This window comes from Juglans microcarpa x Juglans regia, chromosome 2S (assembly GCF_004785595.1).
Source record: "Juglans microcarpa x Juglans regia isolate MS1-56 chromosome 2S, Jm3101_v1.0, whole genome shotgun sequence".
Lineage (NCBI taxonomy): Eukaryota > Viridiplantae > Streptophyta > Magnoliopsida > Fagales > Juglandaceae > Juglans > Juglans microcarpa x Juglans regia.
Genome location: NC_054597.1, coordinates 30,109,281 through 30,129,987, shown reverse-complemented (window position 1 = coordinate 30,129,987; position 20,707 = coordinate 30,109,281). Strand labels below are relative to the sequence as shown.

Genomic DNA, 20,707 nt, shown 5'->3' with positions numbered 1-20,707 from the left:
TCCTCTTTTTAGGGGCGAGTTCAAATGGAATAAAGCATGCATTTAGTTAGAGAGAGAGAGAGAACAAAAGGAAAAGCAGAGGATAAAGCAGAGGAATATTGGTAACTTCTTGCAAAGAACAAAGGTTAAAAAAAGCTAAAAACGAGAGAGATGCTCTGAGAGAAGGAATCAGAGAGTCTGAGAATGGAGGGTCATGTGCTTAGGACCTGGTTTTAGAACCTAATGTGTACCGTACGAATTTAAAATAACCAACCCAAAGATGATTCTCTCTCTCTCTCCCTCTCTCTCTCTCTCTCTCTCTCTCTCTCTCTATCTTTTCTGTTCTTTTGCTTTTAGTTTTTATTTTGGGTTTTATTCCTTGTCCCCTATCTTCGAGCCTCTTTTACTGATCATTAATCAACCTTCAGTAAGTAACAGTATATAAATAACCTTAATTTGAAGGTCTATAGTATAAAGTTTCATTTTGTTTAACAACGGGTATCCAACACCAGTTTTATTTTAAAGGTCTACTTGAGTACTTGTAAATTGGAGGTTGGACACGTGTACGGCCAAATTGTATCCTTACCAAGGTAGATTTGATCTATCTTTCCTTATAATATCATCATGATTTAATGATTCTTATATGATTTAACTTATAATGACTTTGAGATCAGAGAGAGAGAGAGAGAGGACACACACACATATGATATTAAAATGGGGCTAATTAGTATCAATAATATTCCTGCATGCACTATATAATTATTTCTTTCTGGCTTCAAAAGTTGCATAATTGCTCTAAAAATGAGTGCATGGAGAAGATTAGGGAATGTGAATATGTAATCTAAAACGAGACATGATATATATATATATATATATATATATATATTCATCGTAAATTAAGAATAAAGTAAATTATTAATGTTTTCCTTAAGGAATATCTTAATTAGGTACGCACGCAGGTTCAAATTCTACGACTCTAAATTAAGGGATCCAACACATGAATTAACCCATCCATGCATGCATGCATGCATCCACAAAGTTTAAAAGGAAAAAAGAAGGAAAAAGGAGGTTTTCCATCTCTCTCGAACCCTCTAAACTCCCGTCCCTCTCGAACCCTCATTACAGACCTGTCTCGAGGGGGTGGGAGCTTCGGCTCCTTCCCCCTCCCCCCATCCTCCATCGTCCCCGTTGTGTAGTGCTCCGTTTTTTGTGTTTGTTGTGTTTGCAGGCTAAATAAGAGAGAATCGCGAATCTTGAATGTCTGGCGACTATAGATCAGCACTCGCCTCTCCATGGCGTTACCCAGCCGCCGATCTTCAAGACTTCCAAAGGCGGCACCATTCAGAGCAGCGAGTTGCTCGCACGCGCGACTAAAAGATCTCGGAGACGTTCGGCGAGTGGCTCTCTCGCGACGCCAGAAGGCCCTCTACTGTCGTCACTCGCGGCACCATTGGGGTTTATGAGTCCGAATCTTCCAAGATCAGTCGGCAGTTTTCTCCCAGGGTGGTGCGTGTATTGCACGCGCCACCGTAGCCACGTGGAGCATTGTTCTTTTCTGTTTGCTACAGTAGTTTTTCCATTGTATTTTATTTTCGTGTCCTGCTTTCTTTTTTTGAAAAATAAAAAATCTAAAAATGTTGTCCCTTCAGACCTTGGTCCGAACAGTGTGATGTCCCCTCTCTGCTTAGGGTTGGTACACCCTACTCCGCGTAGTCGGGGTATAGATTTTGTCGTTTAGTTACTATTTCTCTGTCGGGAACAGAGTTTGTGCATTACGGATCCTTTAGACCTGGTCTTTAGAGATCTATCGTCTGGATTAGACCATGTCAGCCATGGAAGTGTGCTGGAGAGCTATTAACGTTTGTAACTGACTTTTTAAAGTTAAAGTTGTATGTTCTTTATAAATGAAACGTGATCCCTTTATAAAAAATAAAAATAAATAAAAATAAAAAAAGTAAAAAAGAATGATATTTAATTAAGTAAAGGAGCCAGCTGAAGATCATAGAGGAATCTTCTCCTGCTCCCGCTAGCTACCTACCTACTACTGACTTTTATGAAGTGCCTAGGAAGGTAAGAAGATTCTCTTCTAAAATCCCCACCAACTTTGGTGGCGTTCATCCAACCCCCCCCCCCCCCCCCCCACCCAATTCGGGTCCGGGTCGGTTTGTATAAATATATATATATATATATATATATCAAGCATACCCGTAGTACTGTGTGGCCATATTGATAATAAATTGAAATCAAGTCATACAAGTCAGGGATAAGAATTATCCCACTACTACTTATTCCTATACTTTTATATATATATATATATATATATATATATAGATTAATCATCATGATAGTAGTACGAAGCAGCTTTTTCTTGAAGAGTTTTGCTACTCATCATCTCCACACATCACATACTGACACTTATTTTAATTTTTTTAATTTTTTTAATTTTTTTTAATTTTTATTGGTTTTATTTTTCCTAAACTAATTGAATTTTTCTACTCATTATCCATACACCACATATTTAGTAAGAGAAAAAAATTAAAAATTAAAAATTAAAAAATTATGTGTGCATGTGTTATGTGGTGTGAGTGGATGACGAGTAAAATTTTTCTTTCATAAAAAGTAGGAGTAATACTAGATATAGTTATGGGCAGTGCAAACGCCATATACTTTTCTTAAAAAGAATAGAATTTACTATTAAAAAATAATTTTTGATTTGAGTCACATATTCATTTACTTTTAAAATAAAAAAGAGTGCACTTACGACTTCAAATATTGGGTACTTAAAGGCAAGCTAGCTTGGTTAGACCCATGCAGGAGATAGAAGAGATTATCCTCACTGCATGCATCGAATTCCCCTTGGATAAGATATAAAAGTAGTACTGTGTATTGGTCTTTTACTCAAATGGCGTCTTGTGGTAGAAGCCTCCAACCTACACCTTTTAATATCGAGTCTGCGGATTCCTCTCCCTCCCTTAATTTCCTTTTCTTTGTTCTCTATGTTTTTGTGAAAGAAAGAAAGAAACGAAAGCTAAAGAGGAAAAAAAAAATCTATAAAGAGAGAGAGATTCTCCTCGTGACACTCGTCCTTCTGAATATCCCTTTTGTCTGGCGACTGGCGTAAAAAACATACCTCTCTTTTCTTTAAAAATAATATTATATATATTCGTAAAGTGTAATCACTATATAATATTTTTGAAAAGGAGGAAAGTATTATTAAAAGAATTAATTTTTTTTATATAAATCTCATATTTACTTTTTTTTTTTTTAAATAATTAGATGACATTTATATATTTTACAATTAAAAATATCATTTCTTGAACGATATTGTTTAGATGCAGCTAATTTTGAGGTGTACGAAATGGGTTTCAGATGGGCCAAAAAGTGACGTCCAAAAGAAGCCTATCGAATACTTTTTCAAGTCTGCACGTACTTTATTATGAAGAAAAAAAAAAAAAAAAAAAAGGGGGCAGTAAGGACCACAAAATTCTTTTATAGAAATTCCCTTGAAGACCGAACTCACTTGATCCCATCCTGTTTCCAATTTCGATGCATGTATAGAAAGGCTGCGTTCAAAGGCTATAATAATTCCAAAAATATATATTCAGTTCCTCGTTATATTTACTTATTTCTGTTTCTTGTTTTGGTCCATTCGATTGATCATTATCTACAGAATTTTTTTTAAAAAAAAAGAAGGGACCGTATTTTTAATTTTATTACTAACACTACTCATTTATGATAAATGACTACCGTATATAAAATAAAAAAAAATAAAAATAAAAAATAAAAAATCACTTGAGAATTACATAAATGAGAAATAAAATTTGCAATTCTAGAGTGTGCACACTCTTTCAAAAAGTAGGTAAATATGATACGCACATGAAAAAAATTATTATTTTAATAATAGATCTCACTTTTTTTCTAAAATGAATGTATGATATTTGCGCACATAGGATTGTATCTAACATTATTACTCTTACATAAATTCCAAAACCGAAACTCTTACAAAAATTGTACATCATGACGTTACGATAGAATATTACTGCAATTATCATCAGCAGGGGCGGAATTAGATTTTGGTGCGTCGGGGGGCGATTAGTAAAGTGTGTCGTATGTAAGGATGAACAGTAACTGATATTTAAAGTAGCAAAATGTGTCACCGACATTTAACATTAACCATATAAGGTTGTTATCTATGGACAAACTAAATTATTAAAGTCGCCTATCTAAACCTCTCACTTAAGCTCCATCGGACTCAAGTGAAAGATAAAAATTAAGATAAAAATAGCAATGTAAGATTTTTTGAAGCTAATGATAAAAATTAAGTAAATAAAGATAAAAAATTTTGTTGAATCTAAGATTGAATATTGTAAAGTCTCTATAATATAAATAGAAATAGCTATGCAATATTTATTGCATTCACTCCTAATTGTTAACTTGATGGTAGTATATATGTACTTACTAACAAAACTAATCCAAACAAGCTAGCTAGTGGAAGACTTAAAAGGAAAAATGTAAATAAATAAGAAAAATGAGGTTGTAAATTTACCATACAGCTTATAAAAAAAAACCAAGATATTTTATTGCCTCTTATGAGATGTAAAAAAAAAAAAAATGAGAATATGAGATTTTATTAATGACAAAAAATAGGTATAATTATTAAAAAATTATTAAAAAACTTAAAGAAACCTAGACAATTAAGTACTAAATGAGATTTTTAAAAATATTTTGGGAGGGCAAGTTATCTTTATATTAGGATATCTTTGAAAAAACCATATACTAAAGTATATTTTTGAAAAATTTTGGGGGACCCCCCAACAAACGACGTAGGTCCGCCCCTGATCATCAGCTATATATGCATGGTTAAGTAGTACTTAGATAGTTGAATATTAATAATTAGACAACGATGATGATGACAACAACAACAATAATAATAATAATAATAATCACTAAATATTAATTATAGAAATCACATACATAATATATACAATTATCTAGAAGAAAAAGACTAGATGATAATTAATATATATGAAGAAGATAGTGTGCTATCTGTGAGAAAGGCTCTAGATACTCACAGAACAATTAAGCCATAAAGTTTCAACTGATTAGCTAGCAAGCCATGCAGGAAAAGAAATGCATTCTTGTAAGATTCGATTCTTCTGAACCCAGTTGTTTACCAATAAGTTCTTCATCAGAAAGAACAAAGATTCGCATATATGCATTTCAAAGTTCTTCATCATCATCACCTTTGTGTTGCATTATATTATATTCTTATTTTAAGCATTGCGGAAAGAAAGCAAATGACAGCTGCATTTAGGCCAGCTAGGGTTAATTTCTGCATATATAACTATCAGATCAATCACTGAACTGCGCCATGGAAGTCTTGATCATGAGGAACTGATTATTCTACGAAAAGATAGATTCGGTCATCACTTCGATGGGCATTAAGTAGATCAATTATTTGGATATATGCTTCAATTCGTATGCTTATCTTAATGCGAAAAAAAAAAAAAAAAGGCTCGTACGTACTCATGCTTTGTCCAGTTTTTTCAAATGTGCTCTAAACTCTAACCATGATAATGAGAGGAGAAATACTCCAAAAAGCGGGAGGGATCTTATACATATAGAAAGTCTATTTTGATCTGATCGTTGGCGTGTGTATGCACTAATTACTTGAATAAAATGACAAAACACTTTTTAATATTCGCTCCCTTCCACAATATATGATAAATAATTAATTGGGATAATTTACTTTTTGGAACGTCATAAAATATGTTGGACTTGTAATAAAAAAAAAAAAAAAGTATCCATTTATATAATTTCCCATGTTATTTAGAAATTTAACCCATATTTTCATTTGTTTATTTTTTAAAATTATTAGTTTATAATATTTCATTGTATCCCATAGCATTATGATCGATTATATATTGGATTAGAATTATTAATGGGTACTTATTCTGAAAATAAAAATCACAATAAAGATTAAAAAAAAATCTCTATTATTGGATGGATTTTTTTTTTTTTTTTTTATTTTTTTGGAATTTAGAACTATCTATGCTAGCTAGGTTGGATTGTTGATTGGCTCGTGAAAGGTGTAATAATGAAGAACATTTTTCAAAAGAATTAAAATGTAAGCCACACCCACACGTTTGCATAGATATCCTTGTTTCTGTTGATCAGCAATTAATGTTGACCGTGGAGAAGAAGAAAGGATAGTGGATATATAGCATCTGAAGCTAGCATGAGAGTGGAGAATGGAATCGGAACCACTTTGGTGGGCCTCCTAGCAAAAGATCAATAAAGGTACATCTGGAGTGTTAATGAAGACAGGAATGAAGAATAGTGCGAAAATAACTTATTTGGCATCAGTTATTTTTTAAAAAAAAATATTATTTTTTGTCAAAATAAGTGATTTATTTTTATTGTAAATAATCGTGATTGTTGTAAATAATTCGTTACAAATATTTATTTTTCTTGTAGCTAGCTAACAAATTAACATGATTTCCCATAATAATTTTCGGGAGGCCAAAATAAATATTTTAAGAGTATAATTAAACATATATTAATTAACAGCATTTTCACAATTATTAGACTCTCATTAACAGCATTTTTCATAATTTGGCTTAATTATATGATAACATAGTTTTATATATAATCAGTAATGCTAAATACAGTATTGAGCATTTACAATATTCAAGCTAGTCCTACGTGGTACTTCATTTGAAAAATGTGAGGTTGATCATTAAAATATGAATTTTTTCATATTTATTTTATATTTGCTTTATTTTTTAAGAAAATAGACTTATCTATTTTGTATAAATCATTTTTCTTTATATGCGTTGCTGAATTATTGTAAATCATAATAGTATGTATATATTTATATATATAATAATTTTGTAACGCCCGATCTCGAAGGTTCAGAGAGTTAGCTCTTAATACTTAATATCAACTTCAATAACACAACTATAAAATCCAAAAAACTTAATAAAATATTAATTCATTTACTCAACCAAAAATCTATGTTCCTTCATAGAGACAACAAAAAAGTTCTCAATAACATAAATTAAAAACTCTCCAAAAATTTTAAAATATCCTTAATTCAACAATCAAAAATACCGAAAGTAAATCAATTTACTAACTACGACTCTCGAATATGCACTTGTACCCTCAGGCACTTATTCCACTACAATCATAACACCTTGCTAAAACTTCTTACTCTTGTTCTCCAGCTGAACCATCAAAATTATCTGAAAATATATGGAGATAAGGGGTGAATTATTAACAACTCAGTAAGCAGAGAACATATACCAGTGTATAAGCATGAGCATTTACAGAGATCAGAATGCAGAACAAAACATTTTCATTTCCAGAGTGTGGAAGCAAAACATGTTATCAAAATATTAGAGCAAAGATTTAGAAATAATTTCATTCAAAAATATCCTTTGGCATAGCATAAATGATCATCATCATCATCATCAGAACATCATATCAAAACAGAAACCATGTATAACCCACGTGGTAGAGTTGTGCATCTGCGGATAGCCAAGCAGAACATAAATCACTCTATCACTAAGGTGTGCACTCAAAACAGAGACCACTACTATAACTCGTGGCAGGGCCGTATTCACTATTATAACTCGTGGTTGGGCCGTATCCACTATTGTAACTCGTGGTTGAGCCGTATCCACTATTATTACCCATGGTTGGGTCGTATCCACTATTATAACCCGTGGCAGAGTCGTAACTAAACAGAGCAAAAACAGAATTAAATTCAGAATCAAAAAGTCATGCCAAAGGTTTTCAGAAATCACATGTTATCCAAACATAGTACTGAACAAAATCATATCATCTTCGTAATCAAAGCAGATCCAAAGCATATTTACATAATTATGCATAAATTTTCATATTCGCTCTTTTTGCATAGGTCAGAAATAGAATGTCAAAAATAAGCTCATGTCTACACCAATCATGACAAAAAAATACTTTATCTTTCATCAGAGTTCAATGTGTAATGAAGAATAAAGAATTGAGGTTATTTTCACATTTCTTTTCAAAACTTATGATGTACCTTTTCGTAAATCAGCCTCAATTCATTTTTATTTTATCAAAGTCTAGTATAGGAACCCCGCTTACCTGGACTTCTTAGTTTTTTCAAAATTTTCTTCAAAAATGTCGAACAATAATTAATCGCCACTTATAACATAATAACGCAATTTTCATAAATTTCCAATCGAATACATATTTCAATATTTAAGCCTAAAATGCTAAAATGACCTATTTTATTTCTTCAAAAACCTAACTTCACGTAATCCTAAAATAACGTCACATTTTCTAAATTCATCAATGCCCAAATAGTTAGTCTGACTAAAACACAAAATCTAACTTATTTACTAATGAAATCAAATTATAAGATTTAATACTAGCTATTATACTTATACCAAAATATTTTAAAAATTAAACAGCTACAACTTAGATTCATTTTGGTAATTAACTTAATCATATTTTTAAACTCATATATTTAGTAATTTAAATTCTATCCGTAAATATAAATTCTTATACTGCAAATAAAATCCTACGCATAGTAGATAATAAAAACATGATCGGTACATACTCAATCAAGGGCATTTTGGGAAAGAAAACTCATAACCTGCATGGCTCTTTAAGAAAATAACCTAGGATCTAAAATTGAGCGACAGGGGCCATGCATACCAAAAACTATGTGCAGCGACGGCTTGGGTGGAAGTCTACGGCAGCACAGCTGGGGCAGTGACAGATCACGATGGTGGGGCACTGTGAGAGAGAGAGAGATGAGTGAGAGAAAAACCTCACGTAGAAAAAGAGAGAGACGGAGAGAGAGAACGGAAATAATGGCGAGAAGGTCGTTGCACTCTGTTAGCTTACCAGGAGGTGGTCCTGACGACAGAGAAGGATGCTGTCCTGGCGGCGTCGTATTGAGAGAAAAAGTGACGAGTGAGAGAGAAAGATATGAGAGCACCGAGCAGGAGACGGAGAGCTCCTTACCGAGAGAGTTACTCGCGGCAACGGCCTGGTTGACTATCGACGGTGGCACGGCTAGGCGTGGCTGAGATGCTGGACTATGGGTTCCCTTTGCGCAAGAGAGGAGACGTCCGAAAGGGTTGGTAGTGCGAAACTGTCGTGCTTGGAGGAGCAACCAAATGCTCTGTTTTTCAGACCCAAAACATAGGAGTTTCGGTTCACTATGCAAGTGGTTGTTCTCGGCACTTTGGTGGTGGTGCAATGGTGTACGGCGAAAGAGTTGGAGCTCCAGTGATGGTCAAGTGGAGGTGGTGCATAGCGAGGTGAAGCTGCAATCCGTGGAGATGCAATGCATGCAAGGGTTGCGTCGATACTGTATGGGGAGGCGGCTTGAGTTCTGGAAGGTGTAGCGGCACTCTAGTCTAGGTTAGAGATCACTTCCATCTTTCACGTACGAGTTCTATCTTTATATGGGGACGGTTGCCGTGAAAATAGAATGGAAACATGCGTGAACTGAAGTTAATATGTGAATACGTAGGTGATTGAAAAAAAAAAAAAAAAAAAAAAAACTATAGTCGAACAATACAAATTCTGGATCCGGGTGTTACAAATTTCATGTACTAAATCGCATAGTTTGAGTTGAAGGTTTGTCTCTTATACGGCGGGACGTCATGCATGCCCTCATGCTTTATTCCTTCAATCATTTTTTGTCGATGACTTGTGAAAATATTCTGGAATTGTTTAAGGAGTTTATTAGGATTTGGTCGTCAGAGAGCTATCCGAAGGAGTTGCAATTCGTGTTCGCAGGTGGTGTTAGTCATGACATCTGATTATATAAGTCTAACTCGAATTCTAATTTATTAGAAATAAGTCCATTTCAACTTATTTTATATAAATATATAAATATATTTAACTAACGTGCATAATTCATTTGATATGATTAACATAATTTTATATAAAAATTAAAATCTATATTAATATTTATTAATAGTCACAGTAGCTAAAAAATAATAAGACTACTTACTAATAAAAAAATATCAATATTTTTTAAATTTTGACCTATAATAAAACAAATATTACAAACCCTACGATTACAAATATGAGGATAGGTTTAAAATTACAATTTCAACAATAAAAATATAAGTATATTAAAAAATATTAATATTATAACCTAACAATAATATTAAAATTATAATTTTAAAATAAAATATAAATGGTTTAATTTCGAGTTAAGCGGATTGATATGTTATTAATGTATTTATTAATTATGTCTTAAGAGATCCAAATTAATTTATACCAAATTCAAGTTGTGTTAAATTTACGAATTATGTGACATATTATCACCCATAATCTTCCGTATATTCAGCCCCGTTCTCGGATATTTTGCGTCCCCAAAGAGATGCAATTGGATCAAATAGTCGGTAAGAAGTCGACTCTGGGGTTGAAGAAGTCGGGCTTAATGGCCCATTTTCTTAGGATGGACCAACAGTTTAACAGTAATGGACTCCTTTAGCTGGTCTCATTAACAAGGGCACAAAAAGAAGCAGCTTTTGGAGTCAAATTTTGCAGAAAAACACAAAAGATCAGATCTTTTTCGCTTAATTAGTTAATGGTGCACATGTATTGCTGTGACATTGCCACCCTGGTTTAATACTTCGTGGCCATATATATTAAATAAAATATATTTATAATATTTTAGTATGTATGATAATATTATTTATTTTCTAATATATATAATTAATTCATTTATTGTATTTTTATTCTTTCGCTAGCCCATTCACCTATAAATAAGAACAGATGTTATGTATTAAATAACAATTGAAAATACAAAAAATGAAAAATGTAGCCCTCAAATTCTCTATTCTCACTTCTCCATCTCCTTTTCTATTTTATTTTTATTTTCTACATGATATCAAAGTATAGGTCCAGAGTTCGAAACCTAACTCTACGCTCCAATATTCTACGTGTTAGGTCTACTCATTTAGGGAGAGTGTTAAGATATAAATTAAATAATAAAATCTACATCTTCCTATCAACTTAAATTTTTGAAATAAATGGTGATTTTATATAGTATCAGAAATTACCCGATGCTGGTATCTCTCACAGAATCATTTGTGTCCGTACTTCATCCTTCTTATAGCAGGCATATTCCCATCAACTTAATCTTTTGTGACATGTTACTTCACAACCATTATCTCTGAAATTCTAAATATTTGGCAGCCTAAGGTACATACCCAGCAGAACCTAGAAATAAAATGTCCTCTTCGCGATGGAGTCGATTAAAACTTATTAATGATTCTCGATCAATATAGATGAACAAAACAGGACACTCTTCGCGGGTTGGGTTCCATGTTAGTGCACGTGTGTTCATGGCACCGCATTCTATCACCTTTCTCTCATACACCACTTATATATATCACATTTCTAATTTGTCAGGACCAATTAAAGAGGTCATATTGATTTTCTGGCAGCCAAAGTATGTAAAACTTGCTTATGGGGGCTTCTCTTGATCGCTAGGAGATCGACACTGATGTCTCACTTGCTTATAAACAGCATTCCATTCATTGAAAAATAAAGTCCTTACAAGAGATTGTTCTTTATCAAGCCAAACAGCTTGTGATAGAAAAGAAGGACAAGAATCCCACCACATCTCAATTTCCTTAACATTCCAAGCATACCTTGCTAATTGCTGTGCTTTCTCAGTCTACTTACATGTGAAATCTGCACTTCTTGAAAGCCCCTCAGCATTCGTTTTATGTCTTGAATCAGAAAAGCAAAATCAGTAAGGTACTTCAGCAGAAGAAATCAAAGCATTAACAAGAATTAAACAATCTGTTTCCAACATTAACTTTTGAACACCCCATTGAGCACAAAAAATTGCAATCCCCTCAAGATTGCACTATCCTCGATGAACTCAGAAGAAAAAGCCTCTCTTTCCAATTTACTACAAGCAGCCACAACATTCCCTTGATGATCTCTAAGTATAATCACAACTCTTGTTTTCTGTTGATCAAAGAAAGTTCCATCAAGCAGCCACAACAAAACCTTTTTCTTTAATAACTAATGTCAAATCCCAAAAAGACAACCCAGTTTCAACATTACTCATCAAAGGCAGATACTGCAAGAAAGAATTACTGATTTATGAACAATAAAATAAAGCATGAGCCGCATCTTCAGTAACCCTATATCTTCCAAAATCCTTCTTTTCAAATTTTGATAAGTTGGCAAATTCTCTTGGCATTCCCTCCGAGCAAAAATCTTCATTTTCTTTGGAATCTTCAGATGCCATAAACATTTCCAGAAAGTAGAAACTTGACCTCCTCTCCATCCCTCTCCTACATTCCGAAATGTTGCCTGCTGAATTTGCGGGACTAATACAGTTTATGCAATGATTGGATAAAACTGGACAGCCATGAACTTCTTTCTGCACTTGTGCTTCATGTTCATGACTACAATTCTCTGCTACGTAAGTGATATGATTAAGTCGGCTGCATTCGGATGATAAGATGATCTAGAAAGTTGATTTATGAATAGTAATGTTTTATGGGTATCATTGAGATGTATTTAAATGTAAATAGGTTGAAATATGTTTTTAAATGTATGAAGTGGTTGAAATGAGTTTAACTTTTTTACGAGAATTCAACAACCAAACACAGCTTTAATCAACAAAACTTCTTCACTAGCTAGCATCCGGTATCTTCGTGGGTGGTTTCTCTTGCACGGATTGCTTTTAACATGCTCTGTAATCAAATTGTCAAAATTGGATGGAACATAAAATTGTAATAAAAATAAAAAAGAGCAAAAGATCATTACAATCCACTATATATTCCAATGTTAATGATAGAGATCATCACTTTTTTTTTTTTTTCCTCTACTCGATGGTTCGAAAAGGTTTGGAATACTTTCTGCTTTATTTATGTTAGCTGTCAAACAAAGTGCATCAAGACACTGCTTTTAGGTATGCATAGCTTTTGTTTGTTTCAAGGGAAAATAGACACATAACATGAATTGAAGGTAAAGAAGGGGTTGGGAAGCTTTTTCAGTGTCACTAATCATTAACAAACTCTTTCCAGTTGTGTCAAAACCCATTAATTATACTAATCCCATGTGTCTTCTCCCTTATCACCCAAAGCTTGATGTGAATGGCACAATCCTTGTGCTCATTGATTCGGTGGGCCATGTCATGATTCATGATATTATTGAATTCTCTTAATTTTTCATGCACACAATGTCAAATCTCTTTGTTTTTCATGCATGCACTTATTAGTGTTGAACCTAATATCCTTTGCAACTCGAGGTTAATGAAGCAGTTCATGTGTTGAAAGAATGCAGTCAAACCAGATCTGAGATACTCTTTTGAAAGTCTCATCCAAGAATTTGATTACATTAAAGCCATGAGTCACCCAGCTTGGATGTGGCCCTAGATGCCAGATGGTTGGTTATTGATGGGATACCTAACAGCATAGCTAACCATAGACAGATAAATTAAAATCATAGTAATAAATATTCTCAACAACTCTGTTCTAAATAAATTATTTTTATTTCTTCATTTGCTATTGTAAGGTGAGATCCAGATTATCAGTTTTGTGAAGCATAATGTACATCCTTTTTGTTTTTTTTTTGTTTTTTTTTATTTTTTTTTTTTTTTAGTTTTTTCGTTTTTTTTATTTTTTTTACTTCTTTTATTTTTTTTATTTTTTTGTTTTGTGTTGCAAGTAGAATAAATCTTCCATGCACAACAATATGTTTTGTTAAAAGAAAAAAAGATAAATACACTTTACACCCTAATTAAAAAAAAACTATAATTTCTACAATTCTAGAATGTGCAAATCTCGTGTACTCCCCCTTCAATAAATTAAGGAGAAGTCTAGAATTCACATGAAAAAATGGACCCTACTTTTTTTGAAAGAAGTGTGCGGGACTTGCACACCTAAAAATGTATATAATATTACTCTTAAAAAAAACTCACATTATATTCTCTAATTATTAAAGATTGACACTTTACATTCTCTCTAACATCTAACACCGTCAACATAGCAGATATGATCAAATGCATTCTTTCATAATTTGGGCGAGAGAAATGTGTGAGAAACTCTTGCGGAGGCAATATCACGCCTTTAGATAATGGAAGGACCTTGGATCCCAGGTCACCAATCATTGATGCAGGAAGACATTTGTATTATGGATGAGTTTCGAGAAGCCCCTTTGGAAAGATTAATAGATCCTGTTACTAGAGGATGGCAAGTGGAACAGCTTAGAGCTCTATTCAATCCAAGTCTGGTTGCTGATATCTTGAAAGTAATGATCTGTTCTACTGAGCAATTGAATAAGATAATTTGGTCCCAAGAAAGAAATGACAAGTTTAGTGTAAGAAGCTGCTACAGATTTTTTCAAAGAGAAGCTAAGAGGTGGTATAGGTGAATGTTCGAATGCAAGCCAACAACAATTACTTTGGAAGGCATTGGGGAAAATGAAAGTCCCAAATAAAATAAAGGTTTTTGCATGGAGGACCTGCAAAGAGGGGCTACCATCAAAGCAGAATCTGCTCAAAAGGCATGTTAATATTGAGGGGTCTTGTTGTTTTTTCAAGCAAGGGATTGAAGACACAGCACATGCAATGTTTTACTGTCAATCTATACATTCTAGCTAGTTTACATATGTTCCTTTGATGAAAAATCTGGACAAGGATTTGACTGTAATGCAGGTTGCATTACAGGTTTTAGAGAAGGGACAGGAAGGAGAGCTCTCTTCATTATTTTCTCTTGCATGGGATTTTTGGTGAAGAATGAACCAAATGATTCATGAGCAGAAAAGTATAGCAGTACAACAGGTTATTGATTATGTTCTTTCTGTTCAAAGGTCTTTCATAGACTTGAAACAATTGCCAAAGCCTAAGGTTCGAGCCTACTATGAATGGAAGCCACCACCTATTGATTGGTTGAAAATGAGTGTAGATGGAGCTGTTTTTGGTGAGATCAACAGAGCAGGGGTGGGGTTTGTGCTTAGAGATGGGAAGGGTGATGTTATGTTGGCAGCTAGCGAGATAGAGTTTGAAGTGAAAGATGCTGAACCTATCGAATTACTAGCAATCCTACGAGCTTTACAGTTTTGTGCTAACATGGGAATCCAAAGAAAGATAGTTGAGTCAGATTGCTTGATTGTTGTACAAGTGCTTAACAATGAGATTGAAACTGCTGCTGTGTTAGATCCACTAGTGCAGGAAATCAGAAAGCTTCAAGGGTTATATGTTGAGTGCAAATTTCAACATGTGTATAGAGAAAGCAATCGGGTTGCTCACAAACTTGCCCAGTTTACTTGGAAGGTTGAGGATATCTCAATGTGGTGGGGTTGTTTTTCAGATTTTATCTTAATAACTTTGCGTCGAGTGCTAACTGCAAAACGTTAGGAATCCATCTAAAAAGGGCTCATTTTCAATCAATTTTTGTCTTTGATATTAAGATATAATCTATATATATTTATATATTTAACAAGTGTTTGTTACTACGTGTATCCGTGCAAAGAGATCAGAAACTTGTATCTAGAAGAAGTGCTTTTGAGGTGGCTTTAATTCAAGTCCAATATTCATTTCAACTAATTCGTTGAGTTTTATCAAATAGATAAGATAAAACAATGAAATGGCTAAAGCAAGAATGTCGTCCACAGAAGTACTGCCTCTGGATTGAATGGAAAGCTAAGCCAACACTCCTCCACGGCACTTAAAAATATATGATTTTATTATTTTTATCCTCATATTTCATATTTCACATGATAAAAAATATGAAAAAAAATTATATATTTTTAAGTAATATGCAGGAGTGAGAGGCTTATATCTAAAATTTTTCTATATATATGTAAATTATTCTTATTAATCACTATTCACCACTTCACATCTTATAAAAAAATATAATATACTGTAAGAATGAATAGTAATTAATGCATAAGCTTCCTTATATAATATATATATATATATACACATATATTATAGTGTTTTATTTGTTTTTAGGATTATAACATTTACAAAGTTCGTAAAAAGTCAGCGTCTGTTTCTAGTCTTTCACATAGTTTTATTTATTATTTTATAGTTTTATTTATTATTTTATTTTACGCATTAAAATAAAAAATAAAAAATAAATAAAAAATAAAAACTGGGGTATTATTATGTTGAAGTGATATTATGCATGAAGCCGAACTCTGATCAGGCCCAGTGCAGGGTGTGGAGCAAGACAATGGTAGGGTCAAAGGTGGCAGCCTCGTGGATCAGGCGGCCGGCACCCGGCATTGCTGCGTCAAAAAACTGTCAGATTGGATATTAGGATTAGCCGGCCAGCCTGTCCCCACCCTCCACCATTATTTTCAAAAATCTAGCCCATCACGCCCCCTTACTTTTCCCACCACTCGGCTATTTCAATGCCCTATCCCACGTGGCTATCTTGGCACTGCTTGATCCACTTATGCATGTGATGATATTACGATGATCACCCCGGTTTAAAGATCCGGTTCTACTTCTACATCTCCCCAAAATAAACATGACGTATATGAGAAATAATAAATAGATAAGTTCTATATGAATTTTTATGAAAAATAGAATTTTACCTTAAAAATAGACCTATACAAAATTTTTCTATTTGAGACTTATATTTAATATTATTTTAAATATATAAACTTCTTCTAAGTCATATACACATATTTTCGATGTGGGATTAAGAAAAAGAAAATAAAGATCATATCTCGCACGTAACTATTCTTTGGCCCCATGGTGGTGTCAATTGGTTGGCTTTTGGTCTTATGGGGACGAACAAAGTGGTTGGATGTTTTAGATGTTTTCTTCAATCGATTCCCATATCAGCAAAAAAAAACTCCCAAGTATATATGGAGTATGACACACTACTTGACAATTTGACAAACAAAAAAGAAACCAAACTAATTCCATCAAATGGACAAATTCCAATCTGTTCATGGAACTCCCCCATCCACCCCCAAACCCACCTTCATTATCAATTCAGCATCCCCCCAACCTGTAAAAATCATTCAAATTAAATTCCTTTTTAAAATAAAAATAAACTCCCAAAAAATTAATTGAAAAAAAAAAAAAAAAAACCCACATATTGAGGTTGAGCCACCCCAAACGCCAAATCACTGTGCACTTTTTTTTTCGTAATTTTCAATGAGACCGACCACGTTCGTTGTCTTTTTTTGCTGCTGCTTTGGTTCCCTATTTTTTAATTCATAAAAGGTGGGGTCCTTCACTCTGGGGGAGGCACATGACCGTCCGATCCTTTCGCCGGATCATCAAGGAGGCGTATGAGCGCTCGATCCTTTGGACGGATCATCAGACGACTGTCGTAAGGCATCGTCGGTCTCGCCCCTGTTCAAATCCTCCATCATCCTCACCACTTCTTGCATGGCCGGTCTATGATCCGGCACCGTTGAAACGCATGCCATTGCTATTTGCAGCAACTGCACCATCTCTTCCTCTACGTTGTGGTACCTAACCAGCTCCGCATCGAACACCTCCGCCGTCCATTCTTCCCTAACCACCGACTGGACCCACCGGGGAAGATCTATACCCTCCTCGCTCAACGACGCCTGGTTCGGTGCTTTCCCCGTCAGTATCTCCAGCAGCAACACCCCGAAACTGTAGACGTCGGATTTGAACGTCACCTTCCGGGTTTCCACCACCTCCGGCGCACGGTATCCGGCAACGCGGTTGGGCGGGGTCGATGTGCCGAACAGCGTGTTGATCCCGAAGTCCGTCACGGCCGCGTCTTGGTCGGGTCGGAGGAGAACGTTGGAGGCCTTTATGTTACCGTGGACAACCTTTCCCGACAAGTGTAGATGGGCGAGGCCTCTTGCGGCACCCAGTGCTATTCTGAAACGGTTGTCCCACTCCAGTGGCGTACGGCCAGACCCTCTGCTCCCTGCAAGAAGATTACCGGAATATTGACGTCACTTGATCCGTTCATGTCAACATTATCAAGCCTAATATTACTGAATAAATTATTATGGGTCGCCGATCGAAGAAGAAAATGACCAAATAATTAAGATCTTTGTGCATTACAACCAAGCAAACAGGAAAAAACAGACAGCTAGGGTATATAAAAATAAATAAATATGAGTCATATGACATATTTCGGTGCAAAAAATGTCTGTTGAAAACACCAAGGTAAATTGCATAGAAGAAATCGAAATGGGTATCGTGAAAAGGAGCAAAAGTAAGAAATAATAAAATAATAAAAAAGCAAAAAAGGTACAAAAATGATGTCGGTCACGCAATTCATGGCAGATCATGAGAGCATGTTGCTTAAAGCCTAAAGGTAGTGTGATAGGGAACTCAAACACACTTGGAATGTTTGTATGTACTATAACAAGAATTAAACAATCGAATATGAGGATTCTGCGCTGATTTTAGACCCAGAAACCTCTAATTAATTTCTATAACGAAGCCTCCACATAATGCTGCCCAGATGTGCTTGTGTTTATGTATATAATTTATCAGTTAAAGAAACATATCATATTATATATATATATATGGTACAAACACAGCTAGAGCTTAGCGCCGGTCAAGATTCGACTAAACACAAATCTATGTTGATTATTTTACAAGCAATGAATTTCCGTATACACAAAAAAAAGTCATGTTCTTCTTGAATAAGTGCCCCTGGGAATTTGCATTTAAATTTCTTTAAAAAAAAAAAAAATCAGAATACGTTAGAAGATTAATCCTCGTTAATTTAACGGATAGAAGCAAAAAATTGCATGTACCAGAGAAAATTTGGTATCATACCGTGAAGAAGGGCGGACAAGCTTCCGGCAGACATGAAATCAGAAACGAGCAATTTCTCATCCTTGGAATAGTAATAAGCTCTGAGAGGAACCACATTCTCGTGCTTAATCTTCCCCAGCAACTCCATTTGCATCTCGAACTCCCTCTTGGTCACCACCACATCCTTGAGCCTCTTCACCACCACCGTAGTCCCTTCCTCCAGCACCGCCTTGTACGAAGTCCCCACGCTTCCTTTCCCCAAAACCTCCGCTGAGGCTCTCAACAGGTCCTCCAAGTCAAAGCTATAAATCCCACCTTCGAGGAACACCAACCTGTTCCTCTCCGCCTCGGTGGACCCACCCGTGATGTCGTCCTTCGACGACGATGTCCCTGCCTCCACCGGTATCGCACGCGTCGTAGCCGGCGGCTTCGGAGATTTCGCTGTCCGCTGACGGTGTCGTCTCTTGAGACAGAGCAAGAGGAATACCAGTAGAAGAAAGGCTATCGCGGCTGAACCAACTGCTATTAAGACTATAGCAACTGTGGAGAGCTTCTTGGACTTTTTCTTAACTGGTTTCGTGCTTGGGTTCTCTGACGGTGATGGAGCCGGTGATGGAAAGAATGGGTTACACGGAGGCAGTGGCTTCCCACAGAGATCAGAGTTTCCGGCGAATGCAGATGCTGGGAATTTCGCTAGCGTTTCGGGAATGGAACCGTTGAGATGGTTGTACGAGACGTTGAATTTATCCAAACCGGCTGCGATGCTCGGTAATGTACCCGAGAATCCGTTGTTTTGTAAGAGAAGAGCAGTCAGGTGGGTAAGGTTGTTGATTGAGAATGGGATTGGACCCGTTAAGTTGTTGGACGAGAGATCGAGACGAGTCAATCGAGTTAAGCGAGTCAAGGTGAGTGGAAACTCACCGGATAGCTCATTATTTTGGAGGTAAAGGCTGCGGAGGAGGGTGAGATTGGAGAAATCGGAGGGGATCTCACCGGAGAGGCGGTTCGAGCGAAGACTGAGCACTCGAAGCTGACTAAGCCGGCCAAGAGTGTTTGGTGGAATCGTTCCCACAAGGCCGACCCCGGGGAGCCGGAGAGTAGATACGTAGGAACGGTTCGCGTCACAAAAAACTCCGAACCAGTCGCACGCTGACCCGGACGAGTTCCATTGCACACGATTCGCGTGTGGGGTCTGGTTGATAAAAGCAAGGAGGGCTTGCCTGTCCTGGGTCGGCTCCGACTTGACTGTTCCACCGAGTAGCAGAAGCGAAATGAACCACAATACCAGAGACCCTGACCCAGAGTCAAAAACCACAGCCATTGGGCAATTCCTGAACGAAAAAACAAACAATGAAAACAAATGGGATTAAGATTTTGTTTCTGTTCTCTACTTTCCTGTGCTGGTTCCGAATGGAGGTCTGTATTGGCGGTTTCGAATAAACCCAAAAACGGTTTTCAGACGAAAAGCCATGTGAGAGAGACAGAGAGTACTGCGTGGGCTAGAGAGAGACGAAGAGAACGAGCGAGAGATATAAAAGATGGATGCTTTGTAAAAAGAAAGAAGGAATTAGGAATAACAAGGTCGACGTAAGACCAGTGAAAAATAAAGCTGATCGATTAGAGAGAAAATAAAATAAAAAAATAAAAACAAAATAAAAAGTATATATGTATGTCCTCAGCCTGGCTGGCAGTGTCAGACTGTCAGTGACAGTGCTGGAATCGTTCTTCTATTTCCGTTTTTTTAATTGTTGCAGAGAATTAAAAAAACCAACTCACTTATGGTTTTATCTTCATATAAAAAAATGTAATTTAAATATTATTAGTAATTTAATAATATATCTTAATTTAACTAATTAATATAAAAAATTATTTAAAATATGCACTCCAGCAAATACAAGTAAAGACAATAAAATTTATATTCGTATACATCTTACCTTGCAAATCTTCGAACTTATATAAAAATTTATAAAG

General features: G+C 35.3%; 1 protein-coding gene across 1 annotated transcript; it reads right to left on the bottom strand.

Moving 5' to 3' along the window:
• Window positions 1-16,784: 16,784 nt before the first annotated feature.
• Window positions 16,785-20,310, bottom strand: LOC121252578 (probable inactive receptor kinase At2g26730). The gene is made up of 2 exons (XM_041152288.1): window positions 18,758-20,310; window positions 16,785-17,891 (listed from the first exon to the last, which is right to left on the bottom strand). Exons 1-2 carry the CDS (start codon window positions 20,055-20,057, stop codon window positions 17,263-17,265), a joined length of 1,929 nt encoding a protein of 642 aa, XP_041008222.1. The 5' UTR covers window positions 20,058-20,310; the 3' UTR covers window positions 16,785-17,262.
• Between the last annotated feature and the right edge of the window lie 397 nt (window positions 20,311-20,707).